The 15,714-nt window shown below is 35.3% G+C and overlaps 1 protein-coding gene across 1 annotated transcript in view; it reads left to right on the forward strand.

Moving 5' to 3' along the window:
- The window catches only part of Hml (hemolectin), a 93,953-nt gene that overhangs the window by 24,944 nt on the left and 53,295 nt on the right, over positions 1-15,714 (forward strand). Inside the window, exons 20-31 of the mRNA XM_085958363.1 lie at positions 321-540; positions 2,435-2,605; positions 4,392-4,671; positions 5,485-5,635; positions 7,216-7,397; positions 7,604-7,787; positions 7,979-8,109; positions 8,952-9,072; positions 9,166-9,309; positions 9,823-10,072; positions 11,842-11,970; positions 13,200-13,420. Of these exons, the coding sequence (XP_085814489.1) occupies positions 321-540; positions 2,435-2,605; positions 4,392-4,671; positions 5,485-5,635; positions 7,216-7,397; positions 7,604-7,787; positions 7,979-8,109; positions 8,952-9,072; positions 9,166-9,309; positions 9,823-10,072; positions 11,842-11,970; positions 13,200-13,420 (2,184 nt within the window). The remainder of the gene's footprint in view (positions 1-320; positions 541-2,434; positions 2,606-4,391; positions 4,672-5,484; positions 5,636-7,215; positions 7,398-7,603; positions 7,788-7,978; positions 8,110-8,951; positions 9,073-9,165; positions 9,310-9,822; positions 10,073-11,841; positions 11,971-13,199; positions 13,421-15,714) is intronic.

Raw genomic sequence — 15,714 nt, forward strand, 5'->3', positions numbered from 1 at the left:
TCCAGCACCATATTTCAAAGACTTTAGCATTTTCTTTTCATTGTCTCTTATGGTCCAAAACAGGTCCACCAGGGTCTACTCCGGCCATATCTTTTTATTCATATTATGTTCCTTGAGATATTGCAATTTTTTCATGTGTGTTGGGCAGGTCATAGCTGATTTTGGCTATCACCACCCTATATCTAATTTCTCCCTAGTATCTGCATGTGACACCTATGGTTAATGTGGTAAATACCCCCAAACATTCTTTTGAGGTTATGTATCACATTAGTAGCTGTCATTGTAGTGCTTATCTTAATAACAATGTGTTGTTTTGTCAGGGTTTGTGCGGAACATTCAACTCCAACCAAAAAGATGACTTCTTGACTCCTGAAGGTGATGTGGAGCAGTCGGTGATTCCGTTTGCCAACGAGTGGAAGACTGGAGAAAAATGTTTGGATCTCCCCGAGAAGGAACCTCCTCATCCTTGCAAAGCTCGTATCCAGAACCAAGCGACGGCTGAAAGGCTCTGTGCCAAATTGAAGAGTCAACTTTTTGAAGGTGAATATTATTCGATGATTCATAGTTTCTTAACCGGTGTTTCGCGAAGATTTTTGGGTGGGCTGCAAAAATTTTCTGCAGTTCAAAAATAGTTAGTATCCATTTTTAAAAGCTTATATTAAATTTCAAGTAATAAATATCTTTCAGAACTCTTGCACCTACAGGGGTTCACAATGAATTAACAAGTCATTTCCGGAATGAATGACACTAAATTGTATATAGTCATAAATCGTTTCATGGAAGGACGGGGGGGGGGGGGGAATTGGTTTACCTAGAAACCCAACATTTGAGGTGGGGTTGTATTATATTTCGACAATTGTTTCAAAAAGTAGTGTAAATATAAATATTTATTATTTTATTCCAATGTTGATGGTCCGCAAAAAATTTTTTCATTTTTTTGTGGTCCGCGGATGTAAAAAGGTTAAGAAACATTGCTCTAATTCATCACGCCCTAACAAAATGTATATTATGAACACCCAATTGATTGCACCGTGATCAAAGGTAAAAGGTTCTCTCCGTGTCAATCACTGTGCACTAATTTTTGGGTAATACTTCTCTGTTTTCCAAAATTTAAATGAAAGTGCAGCTTTACCTAACTGTACCAGGTAGCAGACAATAAAACAAATATCTCTCTGATGAAGGGTAGCCTTCAATAGGGGATGGAACAAGAAAAAGAAGAATTAATATTAAGTACGGATTTTGAAATGGAAGACAAATATGGCTATCGCGAAAAGACAACCCCCACTGAAGCATACGAATCTATCACTGTGATCTGTGGTGAAGAGTAGAAATAGGCTGTGGGAATCTGACATAAAGTGATCGCGACTAAGCGATACATCCTTAGATAGAGGAAAGCCTTTTAGGTAACATAGAATTGAGCGGATGTGAAAATGTCATTTATCTAATCCATCCATTATGTAAATTCATGTTTTAAAAAATGTAATAAAATAATTTTTGCTACCTGGCGGTTGGGCCCCCTTCGTCTGGTTCCATAGTCTGCTCTATAATGATGTAACATGTAAATGTCGCTAACATTGCATTCGTAGTATTTAATAACCAATGTGAATTACTTTGCTTTAAATAATAAAAAAAAAATAGGTGTGCGTACTTATGTACTTTATACGTTTGAGTGTACTTTATACGTTTTTGGCGTAACAAAACAAAAACAAAACTTGTGATAACCTAGATTCTTCGACTAACTCTTAATTATCTTGTTAAATTACACATTCAAGAAAAAGGACCGCTTTTTGAAACGCCGTTGGTTTATTTCTATACACTTTAAGTTATATTACTAAATTATATAATTATTTATCGTTGTTTTTATTTTTAAAGTAACAACTGCCACTATGACGTTTAATAGTTTGTTGACGTAAGGAATTGCAAATGGCCGTTAATAATAAATTCGCTGCCTAGGCAACGGAACGATTCTAAACTATAATATTATACTGTATAATCGTCACGATTGCAGTATCATCTTGTCGCATAAAGGCAGTGCGTTCGGCTGATAACCGAATAATCGGTGGTTTGAATCCAATCGAGTACGTTTATTTTTGTGTGAAAAAATAAAATATGTGTTACATGTCACATGTCACATGCCAAAAATACACTCTGATCTGATTTCCCAAACGCGCCTAAAGAAGTATAACTTCAGAAAGAAATTTGTGACCATGTGGTAGATTGAGTTTTGAATACTCCAAGTGGCCTCTAAAAAATCTCACTCGATTGTCTACCGTTTTTATTAAGGTTTTTATAAATATTATTGTAATGGAAACATGTCAAATGTATGAAATTATAGTAAATAAATCTGAACTCAAAAATGTATGAAAACGTTGATGTTTATAAACAATCTATATTTTATTAATAATTACAATATATTGTTTCTTGTCGTTGGCAGAATGTCACTGGAGTGTGGACGTTACCCCGTTCTATGAAGACTGCATGTACGACATGTGCTCGTGCGAAGCGCCTATTGACAGATGCCTGTGCCCCATCCTCGGAGCTTATGCAACCGAATGCGCTTTAGCCGGTGTCAAGATCCAGTGGAGATTTAACGTCAAAGAATGCGGTAAGTCCTGTTTTACTAAGCATGCATATAGATGATGGGAAGACGTTGTTGTTTAATCAAGTTATTATCACTAAAAAGAACATAATATGGACCTCTAGTATGAAATTGAAGCAAAAAAAGGACCACCAGTCCAAATATGAAATTAGCTACAAGTGATTTTGCATTGCATGTTCATCTGTAGAGAACTTCACACTACTGCTATGACATTTATTTTCCAATTTGTATAGCATATAAAAAAAACAATCTGTCATGATGAGTAGATAATCAGCCAGTAATACTACACTTTGACATTATTATTTAGTTGAAAAATCCTGTAAAATTTAACTGCGCTCGAGTAAGTAATCACAATCAACGTAAAAAATGGCCGATAAAAATTGGAATGTAAACTGTACGATCTTAATATTTGTGGAGTTAACCAACTTAACCATACTTCATGCACTTGCAGAAAAATTTCAAAGGTCACAACAGAAATAACTTACCTTTATTCTCAATTATAGAATGTCCACGTAACAATACTTTTTCATGTTATAAAACATAGTATCGTCGGTGTTTTGTAAAAAGGGCAAATCAACCATTTTGGCGAAATCGAGATTTTAATGAAAATACGATATGTACCCCACTATCTTTGTTGTGTCAAAACGGCGAATTTGTATCTCCACAGGAAAGTGCTTAAAAACGATAATCAACTAAAATTTAATTAATCAAAATTACGAAATAAAAAGCGAATGTGACATATTAGGCCTTTTAAAATATTATATAATAATACTTATTACAATGACAGTATTCTTTCTAAGCTTTATTATAAACTTGTTAGATATTTATAATCATCCACAGGTAATAAACAAATAAATGTCAAAAGTTAAAAATCCTCCTCCTGTTAATTAGCATTTTGGTTAATTCGCCCTTTTTACAAAACACCGATGGTATGTAAATTATATGAGAAAATAGTTACAAGATGAAAAGAACTTTTTATATACCACGTTTTTAAGTTTTCTGTTGAATCATATAAACTTGACAATCCTATGTATTAATGATTTAGGACAAATAAGGCAATCGTCAACAAATCATTTTTTTTGCTATTTTGAAACAAACAAATATAGAATACTGAAATGTCATTTTGATTTCCATAGTAACGCACGTATATATTAATAATTTAGTTGCTAGGACCACCCCCTTAGCAACCAATAATAGTGGATTGGATTACGGATTTCTTCCGAAATAACTTTTCATACAAAACAGAATTAACTGAAAATGGATTCAATTCTTTTTAAAGATGGCTAAAAGTATTAAAAGAATGCATTGGCATCGTGTTCTGATATATTCTAAATGTTTCAAATGTTTAGCTAGTCGGGAAGTTAGTTAAAAATCGATTATAAGATTTGTCTGGATAAACAACCACCGGACATTTTTTATTTTTGATCTTTATATGGCACTCCTGTGATGGATCCAACGATATTGAATTCTCCTTTTCTTATACAGTATGTGCTCGGTAATCCGCCACCCTTATTTTTTCACCTATGCCGGATTGTCGGAAATGCCGGATTATTGGATTTCTATAGGAAATAATAAATCATCTGTCAAGGTTGAGCACCGAACTGCCGAGCGAATGGCTCTCCGCTCTGTAATCCAGCAGTTTAATGTGAAACCTGCCAGATTGTAGAGCAGGAGAGCTGAGTTGCAAAATGGTGGACTATTGGACGTGCCGGATTACCGAGCGCCTACTGTATTTGAATTTCAGATTCATTCAATAGAAAATTGAATCTAACAACACTGTTAATTTTTTTAGAGGTTCACTGTCCCGGCGGACAGACGTATCAAGTGTGCGGCGACTCGTGCACCCGCAGTTGTTACGATCTAGCAGGTGGTTATGAAGACGCTGCCGATCAAGCTGACGAAGCCAGGTGCAAGCCGCGTTGCGTGGAAGGCTGCAACTGCCCCCCGGGACAGGCTCTGGACACTCACGGAGAATGTGTCCCTATTGGAACGTGCCCCTGCCGATACAACGAAATCGAATTCCCTCTGCATTACAAGGAAGTGCGACCCGGACAAAAGCAGCAGAATCTATGGTGAATAATTTCAAAGACAATATGGTCTGAATGAAATAGTGTCAACGACGTCGCATGGGTGTAAGCAGATCATGCGTTGCTTAGGGCTGGCACATTATAAAGGGCAGCAAATGAAGGAACAAATGAATGAACAAATGCTTTATTAGAAAGTGCCGATATCTTAATATATAGAATAATGGAAGCATAAAAGTTCTTGGTAACTATTTTTGCATTGTAATACTCAATGGTGGTCTATCGCAAAGGCTACATTTTCACAAAGGGGCCACCAAACCTGTCAGTGCCTCAAACAATCAAGTACCTAAAATCACCACTGTTTGAGAGTATTTTTGATGGAAATGTTTCCTTATCAAAATCTTTGAAGCAAATTCCATTTTGTCATAGGTGTTTTTTTTCTGTGCAACATCAACTATTTATTTTTTTTTGACCATGTCCGATCTAATGAGATTATATGGGCCTCCACTCCGTGGAGGTTTGTATTAACAGATTTTAGTTTTTACGAGAAATGGATCTCTGCCACTTGCTCAACCTATTAGGTCCATACTCTGACTCATACACAAATTGAAAAACAATATGTGCATTTGTCAGACCCAGGATTCGAACCTAGGGCCCACGACGCTATAGACCGACGCTTAAGCCGTATAACATCAACCATAAACCCATCAAACTCTTCACAGTTTCACCAGGGGTGCTTCTTTTATTTCACTTGCCTCACAAAGGTTTCGTAAAATAATTTTTTTATTCAATCAAAGGTGAATTAGCGAATAACACCGTTAGACTTCACCCATTGTTTATTAATTTTATTGAAAATTCCAGCGAATGTATCGGTGCACAATGGATATGCAAACCAGCTAGCGCTCGAGACCTGGTCGATTACCCGAGAGCGACAGAAATTAAGGACAAATGCAGTGCAGCCAACTTTGAAGAATTCACTACGTGTGAATCAACCGAACCCGTGACTTGCAAGGTGAGGTTACTACACTAATTCAGGAGCGACCCGATTAACTTTTTCTTATTGTAAACATGGTGGATTACAGAAAATAGAAAGTAGACTCGAAGAAACGCTGTGGGATAATACCCGGTAAAAATTAAATAAATTAAGAAAACATACATAATTATGTTTCATTAACATTAGCTGTATTTTCTAACTAAGTATATGACATTTTTATTATACACACGATCATTTTTTTGCACGGGGGATACATTCCAAAGACTACCGTGCAAAACAAAACCGTGTAAAAAAAGATAAGGTGCCCATACAAAAATGGTAGATAGGTTCCATTACTTGAAGTCTTAAAATCAACTCAAAATATGAAATTCTTGAACTCAAAAATAAATCGAATTTATTTATTATTTATACTTACCTACATAAAAATATTTATACATAAAAATACATAGTTTTCGATTTAAATTATATTTAGCAGTTCAGTGTCGCTACTTGATAATAAACGTGCCCGTTTACTGATGTTTTTTGCTGGCGAAAAATCACTTTCATTGCTGGAAATATTTAATGACGATGACGGCGAAGCAGGCGGCGCAGCACGTCCCTCGTATCGAACCCGAAGTGACTGACTAGTGGCGCCATGTATGTATGTATGTATATCTGGGCGGCATCCGGTGACAACATAATATGCACCAGTGGCGTGCGGTCCATTGCAATGCAATTTTTTGATAAACATGCACATATATATGTATTTTTATTCTTTTTAATTTTATTAAACCGTGTTATTTCGAAACCGTGTAAAAAAAAGCCATGCAAAAAGAGGATCGGGTGTATTACAAACAAATCAATATATTATCTTACGTAGATATTAATTAAAATTCCAGGTACCTACCTGAATTCATTTATTATTTTGTCATTAGATAAATAAATAATAAATTTATTTATTTAATAATATGTTTTAGTGTTTCGTTCACCCATCCTTATTATTTTTTTGTCAATCCCATCTCAGTTGACACTGATAGGAAAAGGCCAGTGGCGGTGATTTTGCCGACCATCCCTTCCTCATAGGAATTTGTAGAATTAATGTTTAAATGTATTGTGTACAATTACATAATGAAGACCACAAGCAAATATCATTCCAAATCCATTTTTTGTATAAAATAAAGTGTTAATGCCATCTTGTGGAGAATTTCTTAACGTATTTTTCTGTGTAAAAACATTTTCGGAAAAATAAATCTGTGTCCTATAAAAACGTGTTTCTAATAAAGGTGGTCAGGGAAAGATCATTCCATGTGCATGAATACTGGGTAATATGTATTGTATTTTTGTCAATTGAGTAAATTTTCGAATAAATGGTAGTGTTTATTAATCATATTTTTATGTTAAATAATTATAAAAATCGTTTAAAAATTATAGTGAGAGATTAATTGTAACAACTATTCAGAGTTCGAAACTTTAAAAATCGATTTACTCAAAATGATACAGATGTGACATAGAATGATATTTGCTTGTTGTTTTCATATATGTATGTATATTCAGTTTGAAAGGTTCGTGTGTGTTTAGTTGATACTATAATTAGTATTTGGTTATTTATTCATTTGTAGAATATGCACAAAAAGCAGTCAGGCAGCAGTCCCGCGGAGTGCCACCCGGGTTGCCAGTGCATGACCGGCTACATCCTCGATAGCATCAGCAACAAGTGCGTCCTGCCCGAAAAATGCCCCTGTCACCACGGCGGAAAGAGCTACACTGACGGACAAACCATGCAGCAGGATTGCAATGCTTGGTAAGACACACCACAATTTCCCTTCTTCACATTCTATCGGACATATACCGTGCAATTACAAATGAGAAGCTCCCTTTAAAGTTGCGCTGGAAGCATCCCAGATAGAACTTACTATAAGTGGAATACACTTGATCGTGTAAGATTCCTATTTGTTGTCGTTTCGGTCGAGCCAATAAAAGATATTCTAAAATCTAATTTATTTTCAGTAAATGTCACCACGGAAAATGGTCTTGCGAGAAGAGAACATGCGCCGGTGTCTGCAGTACCTGGGGAGACTCTCATTTCAAGACGTTCGACAAGAGGCACTATGACTTCCAAGGAGTTTGCACATACCTTCTCACCAAGGGATCTTTGGACACTAAACAGGAAGGATTCAGTGTTGAGATACAGGTAGGTCCTTATATGTTTTAGACCAATTAAATTACTTACTACATACTTAAATAGAATTTGAGGAAACAATTCTATAATAAAAATCATTATTTACAATCAGTTATTTTCAACCTTATAATATATTATGTTTTAAGGCACCCCGAATATTATTTTACAAAAAAATCTTTTATCAACTTATCAATTCCTTTCAGAATGAAGTTTGCGGTACATCAGGAGTTACATGTTCCAAGTCAGTCACTCTCGTAGTTGGAACCGGAGAGGAAGCTGAGGTCTTGACCTTTACTAAAGACAAGCCACTTCCTAATGTGGACGAATATAAAAGGTAGGTAATACTATTAATTTATGTTTTTATTAAATTTTCAGCTCTTTACTACAATTCAAAAGTGCTGTTTCATTTTTCAGTGAAACTTAACACACATTTTGAAAAAATTCAACACATTCATTTTGAATTGTGTGTATCAATCAAGTAAAGTTTTTACCAAACTAACTAACTAACTACGGCTGCCCCAAGAGAGTCGCAATCTGTGCTGTCTCTTCTTCAATTCGATCCTTCAAAGGCTAGAATTCTTGAAGTTGCCATGTGGTGGCCTTCCATCCGGGAGTTCCAGGTTTGATTCCCGGTGAAGTCAAAATATATTTACATAATCTAGTATGTAAATACCTCAAGCCTGGGAGTTTTGCCACTCTAATTGGGTTTCACGGCCTGTTGTGGTGTTTAAAAAAGATACAAATATAAAAAATATTAAAAAAAATATATAATAATATTATGATCGATCTAAGGAACTACCACGAAAATGAAAAAAATATTTATTATTAAAGAGTATTTTATTGTCAAAACAATTGAAAATCCTATTTCCAAAAAGCAAGAAGTTCATAACATAAATCGATTAATTAAAATGATACAAATGAATACTGATGCTCAATTTTATTTTACTTATAATTATTGCAATTGGCTTAATTAAACAATGGAAAAAATAAATTAATACTAATGTGTTAAATGCATAAACGTCATTGACCACAAATATCTGGATGATTTTACTAGCGGTAATATTTATAATATTTTTTTTCTGTGATTTGATCTCTTAATCTACATTATTGATATGTGTCCGAGAGAATGCAATTGTATGGCAAATGATTTGTATTTTACCTATGTATATTTTTCAGGATACGATTACGTATGGCTGGCGCATTTGTATTTGCTGAAGTTCCCTCGCTCGGAATAGTTCTTCAGTGGGACAAAGGAACCAGACTCTACGTCAGAGCTGATCCTAAATGGAAAGGAAGAGTAAGGAATAATAATTTATGCTGTATGTAATAGCATTTTGATTGTATTCATTATAACAAATAATGATTACCGATTGATAACTTTTCTTTCTAGCTAAGAGGCCTATGTGGTAACTTCAATGATAATGAAGCTGATGATTTCCAAACACCGTCGGGCGGCATGACAGAGACTTCAAGCCGATTGTTCGGAGACTCGTGGAAACTGCAGCCGCATTGCCCTCCGGCTCAAGATGTCCAGGTAAATGTTATGTTTATGCAAAAACAATACTTTCTCACTCACACTTATGGTTAGTTTTTATTCAGGCCTTTTTCTAATCACTATAATATTGTTATTTCTAAATTTTATTTTATTAATACAAAAAACATATTCGCCGTGTACCGGAACCAATGCGTTCATATTATACCTAATACAAATAATGTAGCTATAACTGCCAGTAACAAGACAGATCATGTCAATTATTCATACATTCAGACACTGTACTTTCATTATTTAGAATATATTATCGAGAATATTGAACGATCACAAAAATTGTATATGCCATACATACATAATACTGAAATGACAAAATAGTTGTCAAAGATGGCCGCTATGACCAGGAGTTTATACATGTAATTTTTCAATGTGCCAATGTAGAAGAATATAATTTTATTATGGCTACCAAGAGAGAGGAATCGCCATCAAGTCGCAGTAGGCCAAATTCTACGCTTCACGTAATAATATGATTTCTAGATATATCAATTATTTGTTTAGGACACATGTGCCCAGCATCCAGAACGACGACTCTGGGCCTCTCAGCAGTGCAGCGCACTCAAGAGGCAGCCGTTTGCCGCGTGCCACTCTGAAGTCCCGCCCGGTGACTTTGAGGCCCGCTGTGAGCGAGACACTTGTGCTTGCGGTCTCGGAGGAGACTGCGCCTGCCTTTGCACAGCCTTGGCTGCGTACGCTCACGAGTGCGCATCCCGGGGTGTCGCCATCAAGTGGAGGACACCGGATCTTTGCCGTAAGTATTGAATTGTTACATTTAATTTTTGATTACAGTAATTCACATTGTGTTCAAAAGTTTTCATATTGTTTTCAGACAGTAAAAATCTAAAAACACTACTGTAGTCAATACTCAAATGTTGAGTTAAAAAATGCATTTTATCATTTCCTGTCTTCTTCTTCAAACTAAAGTTTGAGGAAGAATTGAGGTTTGGTTTCCACAATTTTTTGCCACGATTTTCTATTATTGCTTGATTTATGTCAATAAGGAAGAAACATTTCCGAAGACTACACATAGTTGATAGCCATTACTCAGATTCAAATATATGTTTACATAAAGAAGGTTACACAACAAATTAGAAATTTAACCTATTAAATGTCAGGAAGTATTAATTCCGGCGGGCCTCGAATTTCTATGAAAAAATAAAACTATAAACATATTATCTTCTTGGAAATATATTAAAGGTATGGTTACATGTAAGTTGTACGTATGCAGTTCATCGTGGGACACTTATTCGTTCGCCGCAGTACGTAAAACATGACTTCGTATAACATTTTATCAAATGACGAGTTCTTCGTTGAACATTTCACCGTGGAATACATTTGTACGTATCTTACAAAATCTGGCGATAGTTTGCAAATAGTACTGTTCTAATTAGATTAACCCTAACCTAACCTAACCTAGTAAAGACATCTCATAAAATTCGTATTGAATCTAATTGGAACAGCAAACTATTGCCACATGTTGTAGCATACGTACAAATATACTCCACAGTGAAATGTTCAACGAAGAACTCGTCATTTGATTAAATGTTACACGAACTCATGTTTCACGTACTGCGGCGCACGAATAAGTGTCCTGCGGTGAATCGGATACGTAAAAGTATATCATGAAGATTTATATTTCAGATAAATATTTCACTAAGAAATAGCAGTGTATGTACGTTATATTAAATTATTTAAAACAATTGACCGGGGCTAGTATAATTAGTGTAAACGACAGCGTTTATATATGCTCATTTTCTATGACCGGTCTTGCATCCACGGAATTGTAGAGCACGCATAGACGCGCTTGTAGCATGCATCCGATTTAGATGGTAATTACATGACATATTGGCATACCATAGTAATGCTCGATCACAACAGATGTCACTGAAAATAAATAGATAAATTCCTACAAATTCTACTTACCACCGACAATTCGTAAATACATTGTCTTTCATTAGTCCAAGTTATCATATTTACTCGACTTTTAAAAATACTTCACGATTTAAAACTTTAATACAGTAGAGTCCCGATTAACCGGGCTAATGGTGGGGAGAGACGGCACGGATAAACGAAAAACACAGATAATCTGAACTATGTTTTTTCTTTTTAAAATACTACACATTATACATTTCTAAAGCCAACAATTATTTTAACATGTTTAATACTCGTTATTTATTGAAAATCTGTGATTTTGGTTTGTTTGCAAGAATCTTACTAATAACTTTTTTAAATTTAATTCATGCATGGATAATCCGCACACGGATAATCGAAAGTTTACTGTATCTAAATTCTATCCACTTGAATAGAAATATGTACATAATGTAACCCGTGTCATTCCAAATCATAAATTAAACCTTTCCATAAATATATAACTATCAGTGAATAAAAGTTAATTCACAAATATTATACATATATTCAGATTTTCTCTTCAACAAAGCAAATAAGATTAATACGCTGCATTTATGCAATATTGTGACATTCGTATATTATAATGCGTTTAAATTTTTTTGCGGTATACAGCGATGCAATGCGACGAGACGTGCACAAACTACAGCCCCTGCATGTCAGCCTGCCCTGTTGAGACTTGCGACAACATTCTGCACTACACACAACTCTACGATATGTGCCCTCAAGACACATGCATTGAAGGTAAGCAATCTTATTTATAATTAAATAACGACACAATTTTGTTTTTTAGTATACTTATTGAGACATAGCCATGCATACTTATTCATATTATTATGTTCACCAATCGATGCGCAAACGGAAACGACGAAATTCATGCAATGACAAATTACATTGTATTAAAAATTGCAGGCAAATCCTTTTCAAGAATAATCATTACGTTTAATCTATATCTATACAATTTCATAGGTCGGTCCTTAGGATCGGGGAATTAAAACAAACCTTATGAAATCAATTATTATTGGTAGTCATTCAAAATAATAACTGCTTGTTATTTTGCCTCAAACATAATCTTTAAAAACAGAAAACTGTTCAGTGATGGAGAATATAATATGAAAGAAGAGTGGTTTAAATGCTTCTACGATCTCTTTGACTAATACAGAGTGGATAGAAATACAGTGAAAGATACTCAAGAACTCAATTTTTAAACTTTTTTAATAGAATTCTAAAAAACTATGTTTTCAGAAAACATTTTTTCTCGCCATGAAAATCTGCTTGGCACGTCAGACAGTCGAAACATATTATTCGGGAAATTTTGGCACGCATACTTAAAAACGTTCGCCAACCCTGCTATAAGACTTTTAACACTGTTCACCCAAATTAACCTGTTATATTGAGGTTTTACTTTATTTTAATCGGTTTGGTTAATTATTGTGTATTAACAAATTAATCTAAATACGAGGGGTATCTGCATATTAGTCAAATATAGTGTGATTGACTGCACGTAGGTCACTTAATAGGCCTCGATTTTGATGTGGTCAAGTACAATATAGGTCGCACGAAGCGATACTGAATAGCTTCGCTAAAACAAATATGTGTAGTTGTTTAGCTTCATTTAGTCTCCAGAAAAATTCTCGACTCCCCTCTGTCTGCCGCAAGCCTTAACCTCAGGGATACTGTGTTTATTTCTACTCAGTCTAATTACCGCAGTCTAGGTGTCGCGACACTCAGTCTATTGAAGAGTAGCGTAGAGCGTCTTCCGTCCTTGAGACACGGCCTGTCCAATGGAGTCGACCCACTTTCAGGGGGATCACTATAAAATACGTAAAGTTTAAGATTGTAGCTTTATCACCACAGGCAATATTCATTGCATACGACTCCGAAGTTCCTACCAAAAATATTTCCTTGTAAGATATCCAATTTCAACTCTGGTGCCATCGTATATTGTAAAATATGGAAATAATTCATTACAGGATGCGAACACAAGAAGCCTTGCGATGACGGAGAGGTGATGAGCAACTCGACAGTGTCTGAGTGTGTCCCCCGTTCCACTTGCAAACCCATCTGCATGACGACGCCCGACGGACATGTCATTCTAGAGGGAGAGGTGATTGCGGAGGACGCGTGCCATTCTTGCACATGCTCCAGAGGCAAGAAAATCTGCAAGGGACAACCGTGCATCGGAGATATAGCGGTAAGAAATCACAAGTAAAGTGAATAATAAAAAGATGCGTTATGCATATCGAGGTTGCTGAAAGGAGGTGAAGGTCAACTGACAACTTTACAGGAGAGCAAAATAATTAAATAAGTAATACTTTTATTCGTTTCGTCATATTTTTTTCACTATAAGAAATCAAATGCATTCTTTGCTGCATATTTAAAAAGTAGAGGCAAACTCAGTGCGAAACAGAGTTATGTTTAACAGCATTCAAACAGAGACCAGTAAAGTGAATCCAAATGTAATGTTTGCTAATTAATAATTATGAATCTACATTCAGTAGTAGACTATTAAGGTGAATAAAAACGTGTAATTCTTTAATTTTCTTGTGTGTAATCTTTCTAATCTAATATATAAAAATTAATATTTGTGTGTTTGTTTGTTCGTATTTAATGCGCAGCCATACCGTTCATCCGATTGCGATAAAACTTTGTAAACTTATTGCTTGCACTTGCGGGAAGAGTATAGGCTATACTAATATATAAAAATGAATGTCTGTCTGTCTGTATGTCTGTGTGTCTGTCCCGTATGCGTTCCTATACCATTCATCCGATTGCAATGAAATTTTGGTAAGTGGTTGTATGCATACCCATAAAGGTTTCTGAATTAGAAAAATCATCATCTTCTTCTTCTTCTTCATTATATTTTCTTTTATTCGTATGGTTCCTATACCATTCATCCGATTGCAATGAAATTTTGGTAAGTGGTTGTATGCACACCCATAAAGGTTTCTGAATTAGAAAAATCATCTTCTTCTTCTTCTTCTTCATTCTATCTTCTTTTATTCGTATGGTTCCTATACCATTCATCCGATTGGAATGAAATTTTGGCAAGTGGTTGTATGCACACCCATGAAGGTTTCTAAATTAGAAAAATCATCATCTTCTTCTTCTTCTTCATTCTATCTTCTTTTATTCGTATGGTCCCTATACCATTCATCCGATTGCGATGAAACCTTCATCAGTTGTTGTGGTAACACCCGCAATGGTTTTTGAATTAGTACAACCATCGTCTTCTTCTTCTTCTTCTATTCTATATTCTTCTATTCGTATGCGTTCCTATTCCATTCATCCGATTGCAATGAAATTTTGGTAAGTGGTTGTATGCACACCCATAAAGGTTTCTGAATTAGAAAAATCATCATCTTCTTCTTCTTCATCATTCTATCTTCTTTTATTCGTATGGTCCCTATACCATTCATCCGATTGCGATGAAACCTTCATCAGTTGTTGTGGTAACACCCGCAATGGTTTTTGAATTAGTACAACCATCTTCTTCTTCTTCTTCTTCTTCTATTCTATATTCTTCTATTCGTATGCGTTCCTATTCCATTCATCCGATTGCAATAAAATTTTCGTCAGTAATTGTGCCAACACCCGCAAAGGTTTCTGAATTAGTACAACTATCTTCTTCTTCTTCTTCTTCTTCATTCTATCTTCTTTTATTCGTATGGTCCCTATACCATTCATCCGATTGCAATGAAACCTTCATCAGTTGTTGTGGTAACACCCGCAATGGTTTTTTAATTAGTACAACCATCTTCTTCTTCTATTCTATATTCTTCTATTCGTATGCGTTCCTATTCCATTCATCCGATTGCAATAAAATTTTCGTTAGTAATTGTGCCTACACCTGCGAAGGTTTCTGAATTAGTACAACCATCTTCTTCTTCTTCTTTATTCTATCTTCTTTTATTCGTATGGTCCCTATACCATTTATCCGATTGCGATGAAACCTTCGTCAGTTGTTGTGGTAACACCCGCAATGGTTTTTGAATTAGTACAACTATCTTCTTCTTCTTCTTCTTCTATTCTATATTCTTCTATTCGTATGCGTTTCTATTCCATTCATCCGATTGCAACAAATTTTTCGTCAGTAATTGTGCCAACACCCGCGAAGGTTTCTGAATTGGTACAACCATCTTCTTCTTCTATTCTATCTTCTATTCGTATGCGTTCCTATACCATTCATCCGATTGCAATGAAATTTTGATCAACTGTTGTGCTCACGCCGCAAAGGTCTCTGAATTGTTACAACTATTTTCTTTTTCTTCTATTCTATCTTCTTCTATTTGTATGCCTTCTTATACCATTCATCCGATTGCGATGAAATTTTGACCAGTTGTTGTGAGCACGCCCGCGAAGAGTTCTGAATTAGTACAACCATCTTCTTCTTCTTCTATTCGTATGCGTTCCTATACCATTCATCCGATTGCAATGAAACTTTGGTGAGTTGTTGTGCCCTTGCCCGCAAAGGTTTCTGAATTACTA

Source organism: Rhyacophila brunnea, unplaced genomic scaffold (assembly GCF_057557595.1).
Source record: "Rhyacophila brunnea isolate RB1 unplaced genomic scaffold, BYU_Rbru_1.0 scaffold_7, whole genome shotgun sequence".
Classification (NCBI taxonomy): Eukaryota; Metazoa; Arthropoda; class Insecta; order Trichoptera; family Rhyacophilidae; genus Rhyacophila; species Rhyacophila brunnea.